The sequence below is a fragment of the Anomalospiza imberbis genome, chromosome 14, assembly GCF_031753505.1.
Source record: "Anomalospiza imberbis isolate Cuckoo-Finch-1a 21T00152 chromosome 14, ASM3175350v1, whole genome shotgun sequence".
NCBI lineage: Eukaryota > Metazoa > Chordata > Aves > Passeriformes > Viduidae > Anomalospiza > Anomalospiza imberbis.
Genome location: NC_089694.1, coordinates 7,297,065 through 7,313,211, shown reverse-complemented (window position 1 = coordinate 7,313,211; position 16,147 = coordinate 7,297,065). Strand labels below are relative to the sequence as shown.

Genomic DNA, 16,147 nt, shown 5'->3' with positions numbered 1-16,147 from the left:
TTAAAAAACAAATAAAACCTGGTTCAAGCACACATATGGAACATGCTGAATTTTTATAGGCACAATTAATTAGTTTCAGATAATTTGCCACCCTGCATTTTGAGCATACTCTTAATACACTGTCCAGATTATGATTAATTAAGGACCGTCTGTCTTACCAAAACCTTTAATTTGCTTGTCTGTACAGACAATTATATTTTCTAGTGTGTACAGGAGAACACTGCCACAAAGAGATTAATTATATTTTCTCCTTAAAAGGTTTACTCATAAAATGTCCACAACAGCGAGATGGATTCCCAGACAAATGCTCCTGCCCAAGCCACAGCCCCACGGGCTGTGCCGTGGAAGGGCCGGCACCGGCTCTGTCCCTGGGTTTTCCAGAGGTGCAGATGCAAACTCCACCCTGCAGCTGCTCCTACTGTGTAAAGCAAAATTCAATCCAGGCAGATAAATGGAATTTGGGAGAAAAGAGACAAATGTTTCACAGCTCTCTTCACCTGGAGGCTGAAGCCATCCACAGCCATGCTACCTAGTCCAAAGGGAGAAAAGCAGTTATTTTTTTCTGAATGTGCTTCATTATTTTTAAAATGCCTTCACTTCCTTTATTGCATACACAACATTTGTAATTTCCACCAGGGAAAAACAAATCCTAGCTTAACAACCTTTTTCCGGAAGTGTTGAGAAACCGATGAACACATAGTGTTAACACATTTACTGAATATGAACTCAGAAGGGCAGGGCAGATCCACAAGCTGTTTATCTGTCCTGTTTTCAAACATGTGTTAGCACTTATTGACATGGGAAGAACTCTTTCACAGGGCTTGAAGAAGTACAGGCTTAAATCTTGCCAGTGTCACAGCAACAGCCACAATATGTGAATGCTGCAGAGCTGGGAGGAACAACATCTCCCTAAACTTTGCTTGATTAGTGAAAGTCAAGACAACAAAAACAACTGGGCCACAGTCTCATAGGTTAAAAAAACCCCAAGATTTCTAGAAGTTCTGATTTCTGGAGCACTGTGGGGCTAGTAGAAGTCCAGAAGAGCAGGACAGAAGATAACACACAGCACTGGGTAGCACCACCACACTGACACTGAGCTTGTTAGAGATTAAGGAGCAATGACGGAGGAAGACAATGTGGAGATTGCTGTCTGTGATGCAATAAACAGCAGCACACTGCATCCTGCTGTATGCACCAGTCATCCCATGAACTAGGAAAACAGTGAGAAATGCCCTTGGTCCCTTCTTGATCCATCCTGCTCTGCCACATCCCATGCAGCAGGATGAGCCCAGACTTTGTAGCCTCCTCATCCCTGGTTTCAGGGACTGCTACTGCTCACACATCCCATTTTCAGCTATGCTGAGTTTTCTCCCCTGCCTCCATGTTACCTCCTCCCCAAGCAGCAGGTCCATCATTCCCAGCACTTCCATCCCCCTCCTTGCAACAACTCTTCCTCAATGCACCTCTCTGCAGCTGTTTCTTCTTCCTTCATTGTTTGCTCTTCCCTCTATTCCTCCCATGCCTAATTTTCACAGCACCCACTCCTCAATCTCTTCAGACACACCTGTGATTTCTCAGGTGCTGCAGCCTTTGCCCCACATCCATTTGGTACCAATACACCAAGTTCCCAGCCCAAGCTTCATCTGCAAGTGAACTCCTTCAGGCTGCCTCCCACATCCTCCCAACACAAAGGAACTTTCTGGGACACTCACTAAGGTATTTCACAGGTACATGCTTTCCCAAGCCTCCCTTCTTACTGCTGTCAGAGTGTGAGGAGGGCCTGCACTACTGACAGTGGGGATGCCTTTCTTGTTCCCATTACCTCAGTTACCCTCATCTCATTACACTTGCACAGAGCACTCTTCCAGCTGGGGCTGCCTCTTATTTGTTCAGCCAGCATGTGAGTGGCAGGACACTAAGACATTACAGTACATTAAACACTAATAAAATAGCTCCAACCCTGCACCAGTGGGCTATCACACCCCCAAGCCAAACCACCACCACCAAAATGGGCATCCAGGGCAGCAGCTACTAGGACTATGCACATAGGCTTGGTGGCTCCTTTGTGCAGGAAGGAGGAAGAGAGAGTTAATTTTAAACAGACAAACAATAGCTCATTGACTGGTTGACAGCAATTAGTAACCAGAGAGCACCAGGCACGTTTCCTGTAGCCATGTACAGAGCCTGTTGCCTGCATCTTTGCTTTTAGGAAAAAAAGCCAAAAGGATAAGAGCAGTTTACTTGTGACCTTAAGAGCAGAACTGCTTTAACCTGAGATCATATAAGAGTGTTTGATCCCCCCAAGCCCATATACTATATCCTTTTGCCCCTTGCTGAAATATTTGCTAAGTTACAAGATCTAGTATAATTTTTTTTCCTCTCCTAACCAATAGGGCAGGAACCCCCTTCACCTCACCCCATGAAATTTCCTACTTCTGCAGTAACTTGAACTTGACCTTAGGATCTTTCCAAGCCTCCCCAAAGAGAGGTCTGGTTCTCACCACTGTCAGAGAAGCAGAACCCTTCTCAATGAACAAGACTAAAAATCTTATGTATGTACCTCCTTAAAAACCTCCAGATGGAGGGGAGCCAGTTGAACAAAAACAAAGAATAAACAAACTTCCAAGGCACAGACAATTTGTTTCATTGCTGTTGCACTGAGTGGGAAAGCACAAACAAAAAGCCCACAAGTGGGATTTTCTAAAGGAAGCATGTTGGTGGTTGCTCCCTCCAGTTTCTCCTCAGTCACTCCCTCCCTATCCTCAGTAAGCACCAATCCAAAACCAAGTCCAAAGGATTGCCTCTCCACAACAGCGTCTTTGAGGTAAATCTTCCCAACATTTTCTGCCCTGGTTGGTGTAAGGTTTGGTGCCAGTCATTTCTGAAGAGGGCAGAATAAGGCTGTACCTTCACCTCAATGTGAGTGGGTGCAAAGACCAAACCACCTTATTATTTGTGCCTTAATGATGTCATGGTCATCAGTGCACTCGCCTGAAGGTGGGTGAAAAGGGGAGAGCTCTTCCCACCACACAGGTTTATTCAGAAGCTCAAATTCCATGCAGCTCTGGCACAGCCGAGGTCCACCAGGTCTCTACTCAGTGCTCCAGCTGCGCCAACACACCCGGAGCTGCCTCCTGCAGATATGAGCGTGCGAGCAGCCAGTATTAACCTCATGGTCCTGGGTGCCGCAGACATGGGGGGACCCTGCCCAGGGAGCAGGACGAGGGCCCAGGTCTCTGCAGTCACAAGCAGTTTCCAGTAAAAGAGTTAATGTGAGATGAAGGTCCCCAAAGGGCAGTTATTTTGGTAAGGCAGAGCACCCAGATGGGCTGCCAAATTCTAACTATAGGAGCTGCAGGCTGGGCACCTGTGGGGCTCATCTTTCAGTGTTTGCCTCCACATTGCCTGAAGCAGCAGAAAGGAGACCACCAAAAGCTTTCTCTTGTCCCTTCTGTGTCCTTCCCGCTTACTAATACATCCCAGCTATGCATCCCACTGCATCAGCACACCTCCCTGGTAACTCGTACCAGGAGATAGCAGCTGGAAGAAAAGGGTTATCTGAACAACAAAAATTAAATTCAGAAATTAATTACAGGCTTTTTGCCTCCAGTTTCAGCAGAGCTTGGAAGCTATTTGGCCAATGTTCTCCTGACCAGTCTCTTGGATTCAGCCACATGCCAGTTATTGGAAGGAATTCATGCACCCAGGAGTAACACAGGACTCGCACTTTGGTCAAGGGCACCCCGGGATGCTTCCAAGATACTCATCATGATCACACTTTGTACCTGTAGCTACCCTGCCCAATACAAACACGAAGCCCACAAACAGGAATTCCTCTGCCAGCTCCTTGTACAGCAGAGGAGTTGTGTGCACCATGGACTTGAGGAACCCATGCCAGCTCTTTCTTCTTGGATTTGGTTTCTTTCCACTTACTGTCCCCAAAGGGTTTCCTTTTACACTTCTGTATTTGTTTTATCTTAAATGCTAATGGAAAATCCAGAGAGATTGGATCAGAAATGGAACTCCTGGCATTTAATCACTTCCCATATGCTGGCGTGGGCTGTACCATTTGATACAACTCCTTCTGTCATCTGGGCATTGGGAACACCAAACCTACTGCCAGCCCAGTCCAGAGACAGACCACCTCACACACTTCCCTCCTGTACAATGAAGGTTGCAGAAGTTTGCTGCCTTGCCTAAGTCTGGAGTGCACAAAAGAAAGGGACACAACTTGGTTTAAGTGCAACAGCAAAAGTGCTTGTGAAATACAGGGGCAGGAGAAACAAGGAGCTTGTGGGACTCAGCAGCCCCTCTATTTTTTTCCCCCAGAAAAGGGCTTCAAGTTACATCTTCCAAGAGATTCAGGATGTGTCTTTAAAAAGTGAAAAGTAAGAACATCTTATCTAGGAAGCAACGGAACAGCGGAAACACTGCAGAAGAGTTATGGGCTATGTCCTGTCCTGGCTCCAATTCCTCAAAACAGCTGAGCAGTTTCCCCAAAGCACTGTTGGCTAGCACAGACCCTGGCGTGGAAAACTTCAGCCTCAAAGGGCAAAAGAGGTGAAAGTTCGAATTTAATACATGGAACTGAGCATTTATGCAGTCTTAATGTCACCATTAAGTCTAATAATGTTATTAATCCCCAAGACAGTGAGGAGAGTGAAGGGGAGGGCACTAAGTTGTGAAAATAAGACAAGGCACAAGAGATTTTATTTTAAAAAAGGGAGGGGGTATTTAAATCCCTGACTGCTATAGCTGTTTCTATGGCATGAGATGTCACCACAGTCAGTTACAGCTTTCCCATGAATGTCATTGTCAGGGAGGGAGACACTTACATGGCCAGAAAATTTTACCCATTAATCTCTCAGCAAAGCCCATAAACATATCTGAGATTAACAAGCAAATCTTCACCTCTAAAATCATTTAGCAATGGTGAATCCAACAACTCACAAAGTATTTTTTATTTTAACAAAAAAGCATTTCCCTTGCTGCTGAAAATGCATCTCTTACTGCAACACTGGCATCAGGCTAGTGGTTTAAATTACAACAGGAGAGACCTCCAGGGGCATACATACCTGTACTGTAAGCAAATATTTAGACAGGATAAGTAAGATATGGGACTCCTGAGCTCACAAGTTCTCCCAGTGCCTGCAAACCAAATATGCACAGGAGGATCTGGTGCTGTCACATTATGCATTGGGAGCTGAAATGACTCCTGGTCAGCCCTTTGGGGATGGATAATCAGCAGATTGTTCCATGCTCCCAATTAAAGAGGAGATAATCCATTTCTGTACGGCTTTGGTGTCAGATCAGAGCAATTCTGGCAACAGTTCCAACAGCACAAAGTGCTCCAGCAACAGCTGATGCAAATGCTCCAGAAGCCACAGGGCATCCCAGCCTCCATCCAAAGGATGTGCCGCCACTTGGACTGTCCTTCTGCAGCAGCAACTGCTGCAAAGGTCAAGCAAATAACGGAGGCAGGACAGGTTTGCCTCTCCTCCCAGACCTGAATGTCAAGGCTGGGAGATTAGCAGCCAGAGAACCCACAACAAAAATTTCCAAAGGGCTGGAGGACAGGGTTTGCTGTTTGGGCTGCACCCTGGAGTGGCCGATCGCAGCCTGGGGAAGTGTCACCCCGCAAGAGAAGTGTCCACTCCTCGTGAAGTGAATTTGGTCTCTGTAATAACTCATCCTGCCTACTCAGTCACTCCGCACAGCTGTAGCACAGAGGATTCCATGTTAAACTAAGGAAGGTGTGCAGCTCATTTTTGCCAGTTTTATTTCCATTTGAATGGATTTCACTACAAGTGATTAAGAAGCCCTGAAGAGCTGCAGATAGTAAAATGAGAGTTTGGGTCATGCAGAAGAGCAGCTCTGGAAGGGATTGTGTCCTTTTCCAATCTCATCCCTAAGGATCAGGACAAATATACAGGTCTCAATTGCCTCTCCTTCCAGTAGTTTGGGTATATTAGATCAAAAAGTGTGGGATGAATCATGCTGGGCAAGAGGAACTCAAATGTGCAAGACACAACTGTCCACAGCCAATCTGATGACCAAGCACCACCACCAAAGAAAGGAAATGCCATCCCACAAGCAGCCAAACATTCAACAGCAGGCTCTTAAGCAAACAAAACACAGCAGTCTAGGGCATAGAACTCCAACATTTTTATAGAAGAGTTTGAGAACCTCAGTGAGGAGACTCCTCAACCTGCTCCAGCAACCAGGAGGAAGGTGTGCTTTCAGCGTCCAGGTGGCTGGGCTGGAGGGAGAGAGGCACTCATGATTAAAAGCCACTCAAGAGGTAAATGATGGAGGGTGGTAATAGTTCATCTCTACTTCCACCCCAGGTAAGATTAAAAAAATTCCTAAATCAGCTTTGTCTGCAGCAAATGAAGATTTAGTTCTGGTATTAGCCCTCAAAGACAGAGTCATTAGGCTTTGGGACAGGCTGAGGAGGTTGCCAATTCTCCTTCATTAGTTTCAGATGAGGCAGAGACACACCCTCGAGGGACTGGCCAGGCACACTAAACCCAGCTTTCAGGAACAGCTGAACAACACCATCCCCTACCAGACTTGCCAGTCAAGGACTTCCCAGGCTGAAGTGAGAGTGAGACCAGCACAGAAAATGCTCTGAGGGGCTGACAGGAGAACCACAGAGCACAGGCAGAATAGCTTGTGCAGGCTCCATTCCAAAGCTCACCTATTTTGAAGCCCTGTGCCTTGACAGGCATCTCAGCTTGGCTTAATGTCCCCCTGCCCTCACACAGGCCCTGCAGCCATCCCTCCCCCCACAAAGGGGCAGATGCACCTCACAGGATGTCTGCTCCACTCAGGGATGCTAATGCAGTGACCCGTGCATGCTCTTTGTTTCCAGTGCAGCATTTCAAAAAGCCTCATCGTTCATTTAAGGTGAAGCAGATGCTGTTCCTCTGGTCTCTTTGAACAGGCTTATCTATGGGCTGGATTTCATTAAGTGTCTTGTTCTGCATTTAATAAGCTTGCAAGTCTAGACACTTTGGTTCTCCCTCTATCACCCCTTTGGTGTACCAGAAGGTAGAGACAACAGAGGTTAAGAGGGAAATATTTAGCCAGCAGATTTAGATGCTATCAAGATGATTGCATAATTCTACTTTGACTCACTGCAATTTCATACCCAGGGATTTTTTCTCTCACCCTAGTGCCAACCTCTTTTGAAAGCAAGAGGCTGCTACCTGCTGTAGTAGTGTAGAGGAGGTTGCTGGGAGGTTCAAGGCATAGACTTTGGGATACTCATAGAAAACTCATGTTGAACCAATGACCAAACAAGGGAACAAATGTCCAGAGGAACTGCAGGGGGGAACTGTCCTTTACCACAGAGTGTGATGGTGATGTACAAGCAGAACTATGTGAGCAACCCAGTCCACTTGAGTTGTCAGATACTTCCATATGCAGCTGGCTGTCACCTCGCTCCTCCAGCCAACAAGGACAACCCAAGCAGTAGCCTGACATCCTGCTCCTCCTCCCCAGATGCCCAGGCAACAGGGGGCTGCAGTGTCTGGGAGCACTGAGGCACCTACAAAGCCCCACAGGAACCAACCAAGAGCTCAGAAGCAAACCAAGAAATGCCCTGGGACCTCAGCCGGGTGCTGTGCTCAGTGTCTAGGCACCGACTTCAGCTGTTTGCAGAGGTGCTCTCAAAGGAAAAGCACCTGGCTACAAGGTGGGCAGTGCTGGCTGTGTGCCAGCTACCTCCAAAGGGAGCTTCTTCCTGCAGCTCCCATGAGCCAGGCACGTCCTATGGAGAGCCAGTTTGACAGGACACATGTGGACCCAAGGGCAATACTAAGACCAGAAATTTGCTTATCTATCAGCAGTTAGCATCACTCCAGCGATGGGAACTCAGCCGAGACTTGTTCATTATGGTTCTGACTCTGCATCACACTTGAACCCTCGGCCTCCACACAAAACCACTGTGTTTATCTGCTGCTCTGCTTAGCCCCAAAGGCTAAAAGTGAGATGGATACGAATCCTGTGGGCTCACAACGTGCTGGGAAAGATCAGCGTTGTTGTGGATCAGGGCTGCAAAACATGCACATTACAATTACAAGTGCTGTGGGGATGTACCAACAAAACCAACTGCAATCTTACATTAGAGCAAAATGGCTTTTCAAAAGATTAATCAGAAAGAAAGATCTCTCTCTTTGGGAAACAAGCAGCCATAATCAGCAAATACTTCTCTCTCACAGGATTGCAAAACAAGGCATGCTCTGCCCTCTGAGCAGAGTCATGAACTTTCCCAGCAAAAGGGGAGACAGAGCAGAAAAACTGCACAGAAACAACAGGATGGGGATTTTTCACATTTTTATCCCAAGGAAAGCACGTTCAAGTTCTCTGCACTTACCATCAAACTTCTTGTATCGGGAACTAAACATGTTTTGTAGGTGATTGCTAAGCTCTACGACAGCATTTCTGAAGTCGTGTTTACTCTGCTGACTGTACTTCTCCTCCATTTCTTGAGAGCAGCACGTGTAGCCTTGCGAGCAGACTTTCAAGTGGTCACCTGAAAAGCAGAGAAGAAAATATCCCAAGTTAAAAGGACTCTCTATGCCAGAGAAAAAAGGTCTCGTGAGGCAGGGTGTGAAGATTTGCAGCACCATTTACTTCATAGGAGATTCCCCCTGCTGCGAGCGCGAGGCCAAGCACATCAAAACATGATGACTAAGAGAAACTTTATAGCAACACATGTAAAATCCTTGTCTTTCTGTGAGAACATTAGAGGTGTCCTCTTACTTATTCAGTTAATAAACAGAATAAACAGATACTCATTCTGTACAGTATAATTTGAAGAACCAGAAAACTGACCTGTATATAGATATATTGTATATGGTAACTTGCATGAAGTTTTTGCTGAGTATTTTAAATACTTCCACAGTTCATTCAGTTAATATACAACATCAGTGGCAATGGCCCTTTTTGTCCAGATAAGTGCTTTTTTCTTCACCCCTCCCCAGTCCAATTATCAGAGGAGAAGTAGTCTCTTTCAGAAGCACAGTTGTCACTGACACTAAATTATACTTGCTTTATGCAATGGCTCATGTAAATGCTTCATAGTTCCCACCTCCTAATTCTGCAGTTTTCTGTCATCCTGGAGGAAATAGGGGGTTTGTTTTTGGAGACTTCAAAAAGATTTTTTTTCCTTAAGATAATTCTTTCCTAAGAGTCATCTGGCTCAAGCTGGCTTGGTCAGACAGATCATCACCAAGTGTTTCAGTATCTGCAACAGCTCCATTTCCAAATCTCTCTGACAATCTGGACATAGGATCTGGACCCATGTAATTTGCTTTTAGATGCCTTGCAGCAGTGTGGGATGAAGCTGTCCCCTTCCAGCACCACCCACAAAATGCCGTTGTCAAGTTTTGTGGGCCAAGGTAAACCCTTGGCACAGCAGTCCTCAGCTCCAGCCCTCTGACAGGCCCCACAACACAGCACCAACACAAAGCAGGTGGGCTGATGCTGAAGTGGTTCAAATTTGGGCAAACTGTGCAAATCATTGTCAACACAGAAGATATGATCAAAACAAGCAGTCAGGATGAGAAACTCATGTTTCCAAGTAAGATGGTATTTTAAAAGACACAGCCAACATGTAAGCTGCTGCCTTCTCTCCCACTTCACACCCTGCTGCCAGACCTTATCCTTCATTCTGGGGAAACAGATGGAGAAGGGAAAGCTCTTCCCTGCCTGCTCCCACCCTGGAAGTCACCAAGGACCTCCAACCACCATGGAGGTTCAGAGACTCACTGTCAGAGATGCAAAGGACTTGTCAGCCCCCATGCAGAAAATAACATCTTCCTGACAGGCAGTGCACCACACATTTAAGGAAGAGCCATCCATCCTACCTGCTACAGCAACAAAACTGGGTTTAGAGAAACAAAAGCAGGTTTTGGACAGTTCAAAGCCTGCCCATGGTTAACACAACAGGTTGATGCTCTCCCTGCCTTGTGCAAGATTTCTCAACAATGTCTTTTGCCCAGGTAGTGAACCTTTGTATCACTGTGCATGACTTCCTAGCCCAGAAAGGTCCGTGTCTCTCCTTACAGACACTTCAGGGCCATCTCAAAAAGCAACACAAATATTTTTATCTCTCTCTATATATATAGTTCCTAAGAACCTGTCCTCCTAAAATTTATTTCCCTGTTGCGCTACAGGGTTTGTTTGTTTTCTGTGGCATTACAAAAGACCTTGACCAGCAGATAATTCTGACACAGCTGATTTATTGCACAAGACCATCCATTGCTCTTCAGTTATGGAAAGCTCAAAGTCTGCTACGGGAAGCAGCACTGCTTAAGCACAGCTTTTGGAAAACACAGAAAAAACCCACAGAAAAATGTCACTTACTCCTTACAGATGTATCTTTTTTTCACAGGCTACTTCCTTCTGTCTCAAAGGAGCACCTCCAGCAGCAAATACACTGCTCCAAGTGAGGCAGCTCCAGGTAGCTTCGTAAGTCATTTAAAAAAGAGGAAGGAGTGCACCCAGATTTTCAGATCTTGCCCACTACATCCATCCTGGAACACGCCTGGGCATTCCTCTCTGAGCCCACCTTACAAGCAAGCATCAAAATAAGAAAGTGCCCATGCATCACTGCTTTATTTCACCCCGAATCTCTGCTCCAATTCCAATACAGGGCTAAGGACTCTGACACAACATTAACCATGAACAGCAGCAAAGCTAATTCAGACCTACTGATAGTGGGATTTCTTTTTCTAGTTACACTTCACAGTCACTTCTGAAGTTGTCCACAGATGCCCTGTGATCCCTAATATAGTGGTTTTAACAACTTCTACGATTTATTTATTATTAAAAAAGGCCCAGTGTATTTCACAAATACAGGTATCAGTTTCAAATCTATTTACATTATTGAACTACAGTTACCATCAACCTAATGTTACAAAGAAAAATCATTTCCTCCAATCCCCTTTGTCCTAGATTTGACAGTGCCTCTCCAGGACACGCGTGCAAAGCCAAGCAAGAGCACTACTGACAGTAAATCATGCTTGCACAGATCCCATTTGGTTGATCATTAAGAAATAATGCTCCAAAATGTAACTCAGACATTCAAAAATGAATGACCAAGCAATCTAATTATGGAAGATATTTCTCAGTCATGTCAGCACTATGTGGTCTTGGCTCATGATCAAGAATTAGCTCCGTCTGGAGCTGAAGAGCTCTGGCTACTCAGTGCTAATCATAGGAGGATGCACTCTGCTACCCAGCATTTAAAAAATAGAAAGTTTAGGCCTGTGGGCTGCTTTTCTTGCAGTTTTCTTATGTGGGAGGTGCCACTGGAAAGTCACTGGAAGACACTGGGGGCCCCAGTTTTCCCACAGAGAGGTTTGTCCTTAGCACAACCGCATCCCTAAGAATACATCCAAACAACACTGGCACAGTGTGTGAGAAATCTCATGTCTGGCCTTTTAAATTGCTAGCAGAGCTGATCCTTTCAGGATCCATCCACGGGACTCATCCCACGCAGACAGACCCTGATGCAAGACATCACCAAACAGCTTTCAAACACCACGGTGCTACAACCAGGGGAATGGAAGGGATGAAGGCTGGAGAGCTCCATGTGAGCATGGACCAGTTATGCACACACGAACACCGACCTGGAGCTGAGATCAAAGCAAACACCCTTTGTCAAACCGGCAGTGAACTCCTCTAAGAAAAACGAGTGAAAAATATGTGTATTTAGACTTACTTAGCAGAGACCTAATGTTTATGTACATTATGTAGAGAATGCTCATGGTGTGCTCTCACTGTCAAGGACACATTTGGCAATAATTATTTCCCAAGTTAAAACTCATCAAATAATGCCCATACAAGGAACTCTTCATCTACTGTTGAGTGTGAAAACCTCGGCAGCTTTTGTAATTTATCGCCATGTGAGCACAGCAAAAACACAACTCTGTCACAGCCTCCTTTCAAGTTAGGCTTTTCATTGAATGTTTGGCAGGGTGTGCAATCATCACATCAGGGGCTGCATGGCAAAAAGAGCTCAAGTAGCAGAGATTGACTCCAAATATCTACTGCATATGCACACCATCACCACAGCTTGACATGGATTTGCAGCAGAGCTTTCTCATGGCCTGCTGCAGCAAGACTTTTCCTTATTTTATGATACAAATGAGTACAGAGAGAGAAATGAGGGACCAAAAATTACAAAAGATACTTGCTCCTTGGCTGGTTAACAGCACATCTCTGGGGATTGGAGTTTGTTGTTTAAAGAAAAATGTGATGGTACATGATGTTACCATCTGCACAACCAAGCAAATGAGCTCAGAAAGGTAATCCTACAAACTTATGATTTAAGCCATTACAGAAACACTGCATTTAGCACACTCTAGGCACACAGAGTTTCTTCCAAATCAAGTAACTATTTTGCAATGTGTTGAAAAGCAAGTTTTCATCAAATGAGTAAGTGAGCAGTGCAAACTCAGGGCTACATGATACTGAAAAGCAGTTCTCTTTACCAAACAATTTTCCAAGACTTTTTCAAAATGCTGTTTCTGGATGTCTAGCATGCCTTCTCAGCCTGCTTATCCTCACCTCAACCAAGTTCATACTTAAAGCACAGCTAACTGCAAAACTAGGTAAAGCTTCAGGAGCAGTTTACTGGGAGGCAAGGAGTGGGTATTTCTTTAAAAGGCTCCCCACACAGCCCAGCCTCTCACTGGAGCTCAGTAAACAAGCCAGAAGTGGTTTATGGTCTGAGACGTTACTGCTGGACTTTGCTCCCATGTGAGAAATCAGGCTGGGGTAAGGTTGGGTGGTGGAGGAGCAGGAGGCAAACACTGCTGAGGACCTGAGAGCTGGGCCAGCATTTCAGCCTTGTGCTCTGCCCCTCCCCTCTAGCACACATGGGCCTGTGTCATCTTTAAAGGAGTTTTATGACTTCCTCTGAACCAACTACCAAAGGAATCCCGGACTGTAATGCCGGACCCTAATCCAATTTCACACTAGACTTGCCTTCTAATTATCACAGAATATTAGGCTTCCACCCATCATATATAATTGACATGCTACCGAGGCTTTACAAAACCCCCAACAAAGATGACAAGAAATACTAGCATCACCCCTGAGCACAGCTCCACTGCTCCAGCCCCGCATTAGCAAGGGGCAAGAAGAAGAAAGGAAAGCATGAGCTTGTGATTGACTCCGGCGGAGTCATCGAGACAGACACAGCTACTGAACTGTCCACTCAATCCAATCACCTTCGATTTACCCAAAATACCAAAAATGCCCAGTTTTCCTGGCTACAAAATGATCTGGAGATGCTCAGCACCTCTGGGAATGGACCACGAGCTCCTGTCCATCTTCAACAGTGTTGCCGTAATCCCCACAGGATGTTGGCACAGCCACAGCATTATCACTGCTCACACTGTTGTTAGATACCTGCTAATGAAGAGCACTACCAAAATGCACAAAGTCTTGGCATTTCAATATTTCCAGGTGAAATTACACTAAGCTGTGTGTTTCTCCTTGGTGCAGAGCTTGGGCTCACTTTTGCTCCCTCCCTGAGTGGGACTCCTAGGATCAGTGGGTGCTATGATGTGGGTGGTGGCTGATGGCATGCAGGGCACCAGGAAGAAGGAGATGAAGAGTTGGTGCTCTGGTCCGAAGTCCAGGTTGTGCTGTTGGGAAGAGAGTCCTGCCATTGGCAGCTGCGTGGGACAAGGAACTCACTTGCTTTGCTGTCAAAGCAAGCGGAGTAAAAGCAGTCCTCCTGTCCATGCCACTTTAGACTTTTGGGCGGCCCTGGCTCTTTGCTGAGCCCCTGCATCCAGCTTACTCTTCTCCAAAATCTACTCAAGGCAGGGTGAAGGAGCATGTCCTTACAAGTGGAAAACATTGCTCTACTGCTTCCCAGATATTTGTGTATTTATTCATATGCTGCCCTTTAATATAGTTGTCTGCAGTTGGTCTTGTGTATTTGTTTGGATTTGTTTCTTTCTTGTTTTCTTTTTTCCCCTTCTCTTCTGTGTAAAGCTGGTCTCAGAATTGCAGAAGGTTCTGCAGTGCCTATTTTTGGATTCTGCAATAGGGAATTAATCTCTCTGGAAGTTAATTAACACGTCTCTTGTGTTCCAATTCATAGATTATATTATTGTTTGTATAAAGCCTGGGATATTTTTTTAAATTTTATTTTCAGTCGAAAACAGGAAATTGTGGCTGAATTCCACGAGTTTTGTTTCTTATTTGAGGAATTAAAAACATCTTTAGGTTTTGGGGTTTTAAAAAAAATTTTGCTTGGGTTACAGCTGCCAGTTTGCATGCCTTTAGCGCTCTTACTGCTGTGGAGCTCATGGAAATGGTAGCTCTGCTTCGTGTCGTGGTTTTGCTTGTGCAAGCAAGAAGGCTTCTCTTCTGTTGAGCCCCTGCACAGCTGATAACATTGGAAAGGGGGGATGGATGTTCAAGGGGTTTGGCCACACAGCCACAGTTCCAGTGCCTTGGGACAGGGCTGCTTGCCTTGAAGTGTGCCACCAGTTGGGAGAACAGTGGCTTCCCACGGTAGTGCAGCTCTCGGCTGAGATCTGTCTTACCGAGTGCCTCCCCAAAACCATGGATGTCTTACATCCTCCTGAGTTGCTTTTGTAGTTTTTAGGGGTATTTTTCCACATAAAGGATGATTCTCAGATTTGCCAGAGTCATCCACTGCCAGATCTGGGACTTGCCAGTGGATGACCAGTCTGCTGGCACAAATAGGTGAGCCTGGGTGCATCTCACAAGAGCCTACTGTGTGGCTCTGAAAAGTGTTTTTGTGCATTGACACTGGAATCAGCTGTGTTTGAAAAGGAAAAAGTAACTGGAAAAGTGGCTGCCAGTGGCATATTCCTGCTTTTTCTCGCCTGCCCACATGTGGTGTCACCCAGCACTGATGTGAGCATCCCTGGAGGTGCTTGGTGGAGGGTCTGGGGCATGCAGAGGGAGAGGGGCCAAAAGCAGAGGGAGAAAATGTTTAGATGGAAAAATATTCCAGTTTAAATGACATTGGTTGTGATGGAATCAGATTTGGTCAGAGGCTGCTTTTTTTTGCAAATAGCCGAAAGCTTTAGGGGGAAAAATACAAACAAGCAAGGTTTTTGGCTTTGTTTTGCCTTCTTAGTGGGGAATTTGAGGGAAAAAAAAAGAAGTCTCACAATGAAAGTAACTGTCTCCCAGCCAGATCTCTTCTATTTGCTGTTCCTTGTGCCTGAGGCTTCAGTAATTCTGTGTGTTTGCTGTTCCAAATGGATTCTCTTCCCTGCCACCCCTTTTGCCCCCTTTAATTGTATGAAATTATACTTGGTGAGATTTTTTTGATTACCCCAGTAAAATCTGTCGAGTAAAATATGTTGACCAATCTCTGTTGAATTTCGAAGTCTGCTGGCTGTATGTAACTTCTTTTTCCTGTAACTTTTACCCTTAGGTAAAGGTAAGAGTTACTGACTGCAGGGATTGGGCTTTTTACATGTTCTTTGGTAGCTGGTAGAGGGGCTCAGTCATCCTGGAGGTGGGTTGATCTATTATCTGTATCCAACTTCCTCACCAGAGAAGTGAGAAAAAAAGAACAATAATTTTCAGCATACCTTGTCCCTTGTATAACACCACTCACTTAGTGTGTGTAGGAAGATATGTTATGAGAACTATTTCATGCCTAAAGAATTTAGTGATAATAAAGTGAATTTGCATTTCCTAAGTTCTCACTCAGAGATACCATGGAGGGGTTTTTGGCTTTGTTTTTTTAATTAAGTAACAACTCTTGGTTTTCACTGAAGGTTTCTGTCTTAGCTAGAGCCAGGGAGAATCCTCTAGTTAGCCAGCGCTATTTCCTTTTCAGATTTGCTTAAATAATAAGTTTAATTATGTCATATTTTAATATTCTTTTTTTCCCCTTGCCTTATTTGTATATTCAGGTCTTTGTGTGGTTTCTCTCTCTTTTGATGTTTGCAGAAATGTATTATCTTCATCTGTCTGGTTAGTGTTTGGTATGCCACTAATTGACTCAATATCCTGTTTGTTGGAATGAAAGCAGGCTCTATCATGGCATAATTTTCCAGGGTGTAAAACCTTGCAGTATTCGGGCCACCCTGTCGGGTAGGAAATTGTTGGCTGTGCTGTGGAAACGAAG

General features: G+C 45.1%; 1 protein-coding gene across 1 annotated transcript in view; it reads right to left on the bottom strand.

Moving 5' to 3' along the window:
• The window catches only part of GPC4 (glypican 4), a 66,928-nt gene that overhangs the window by 28,193 nt on the left and 22,588 nt on the right, over positions 1 to 16,147 (bottom strand). The window contains exon 2 of the mRNA XM_068204721.1: positions 8,381 to 8,539. Within this exon, the coding sequence (XP_068060822.1) occupies positions 8,381 to 8,539 (159 nt within the window). The remainder of the gene's footprint in view (positions 1 to 8,380; positions 8,540 to 16,147) is intronic.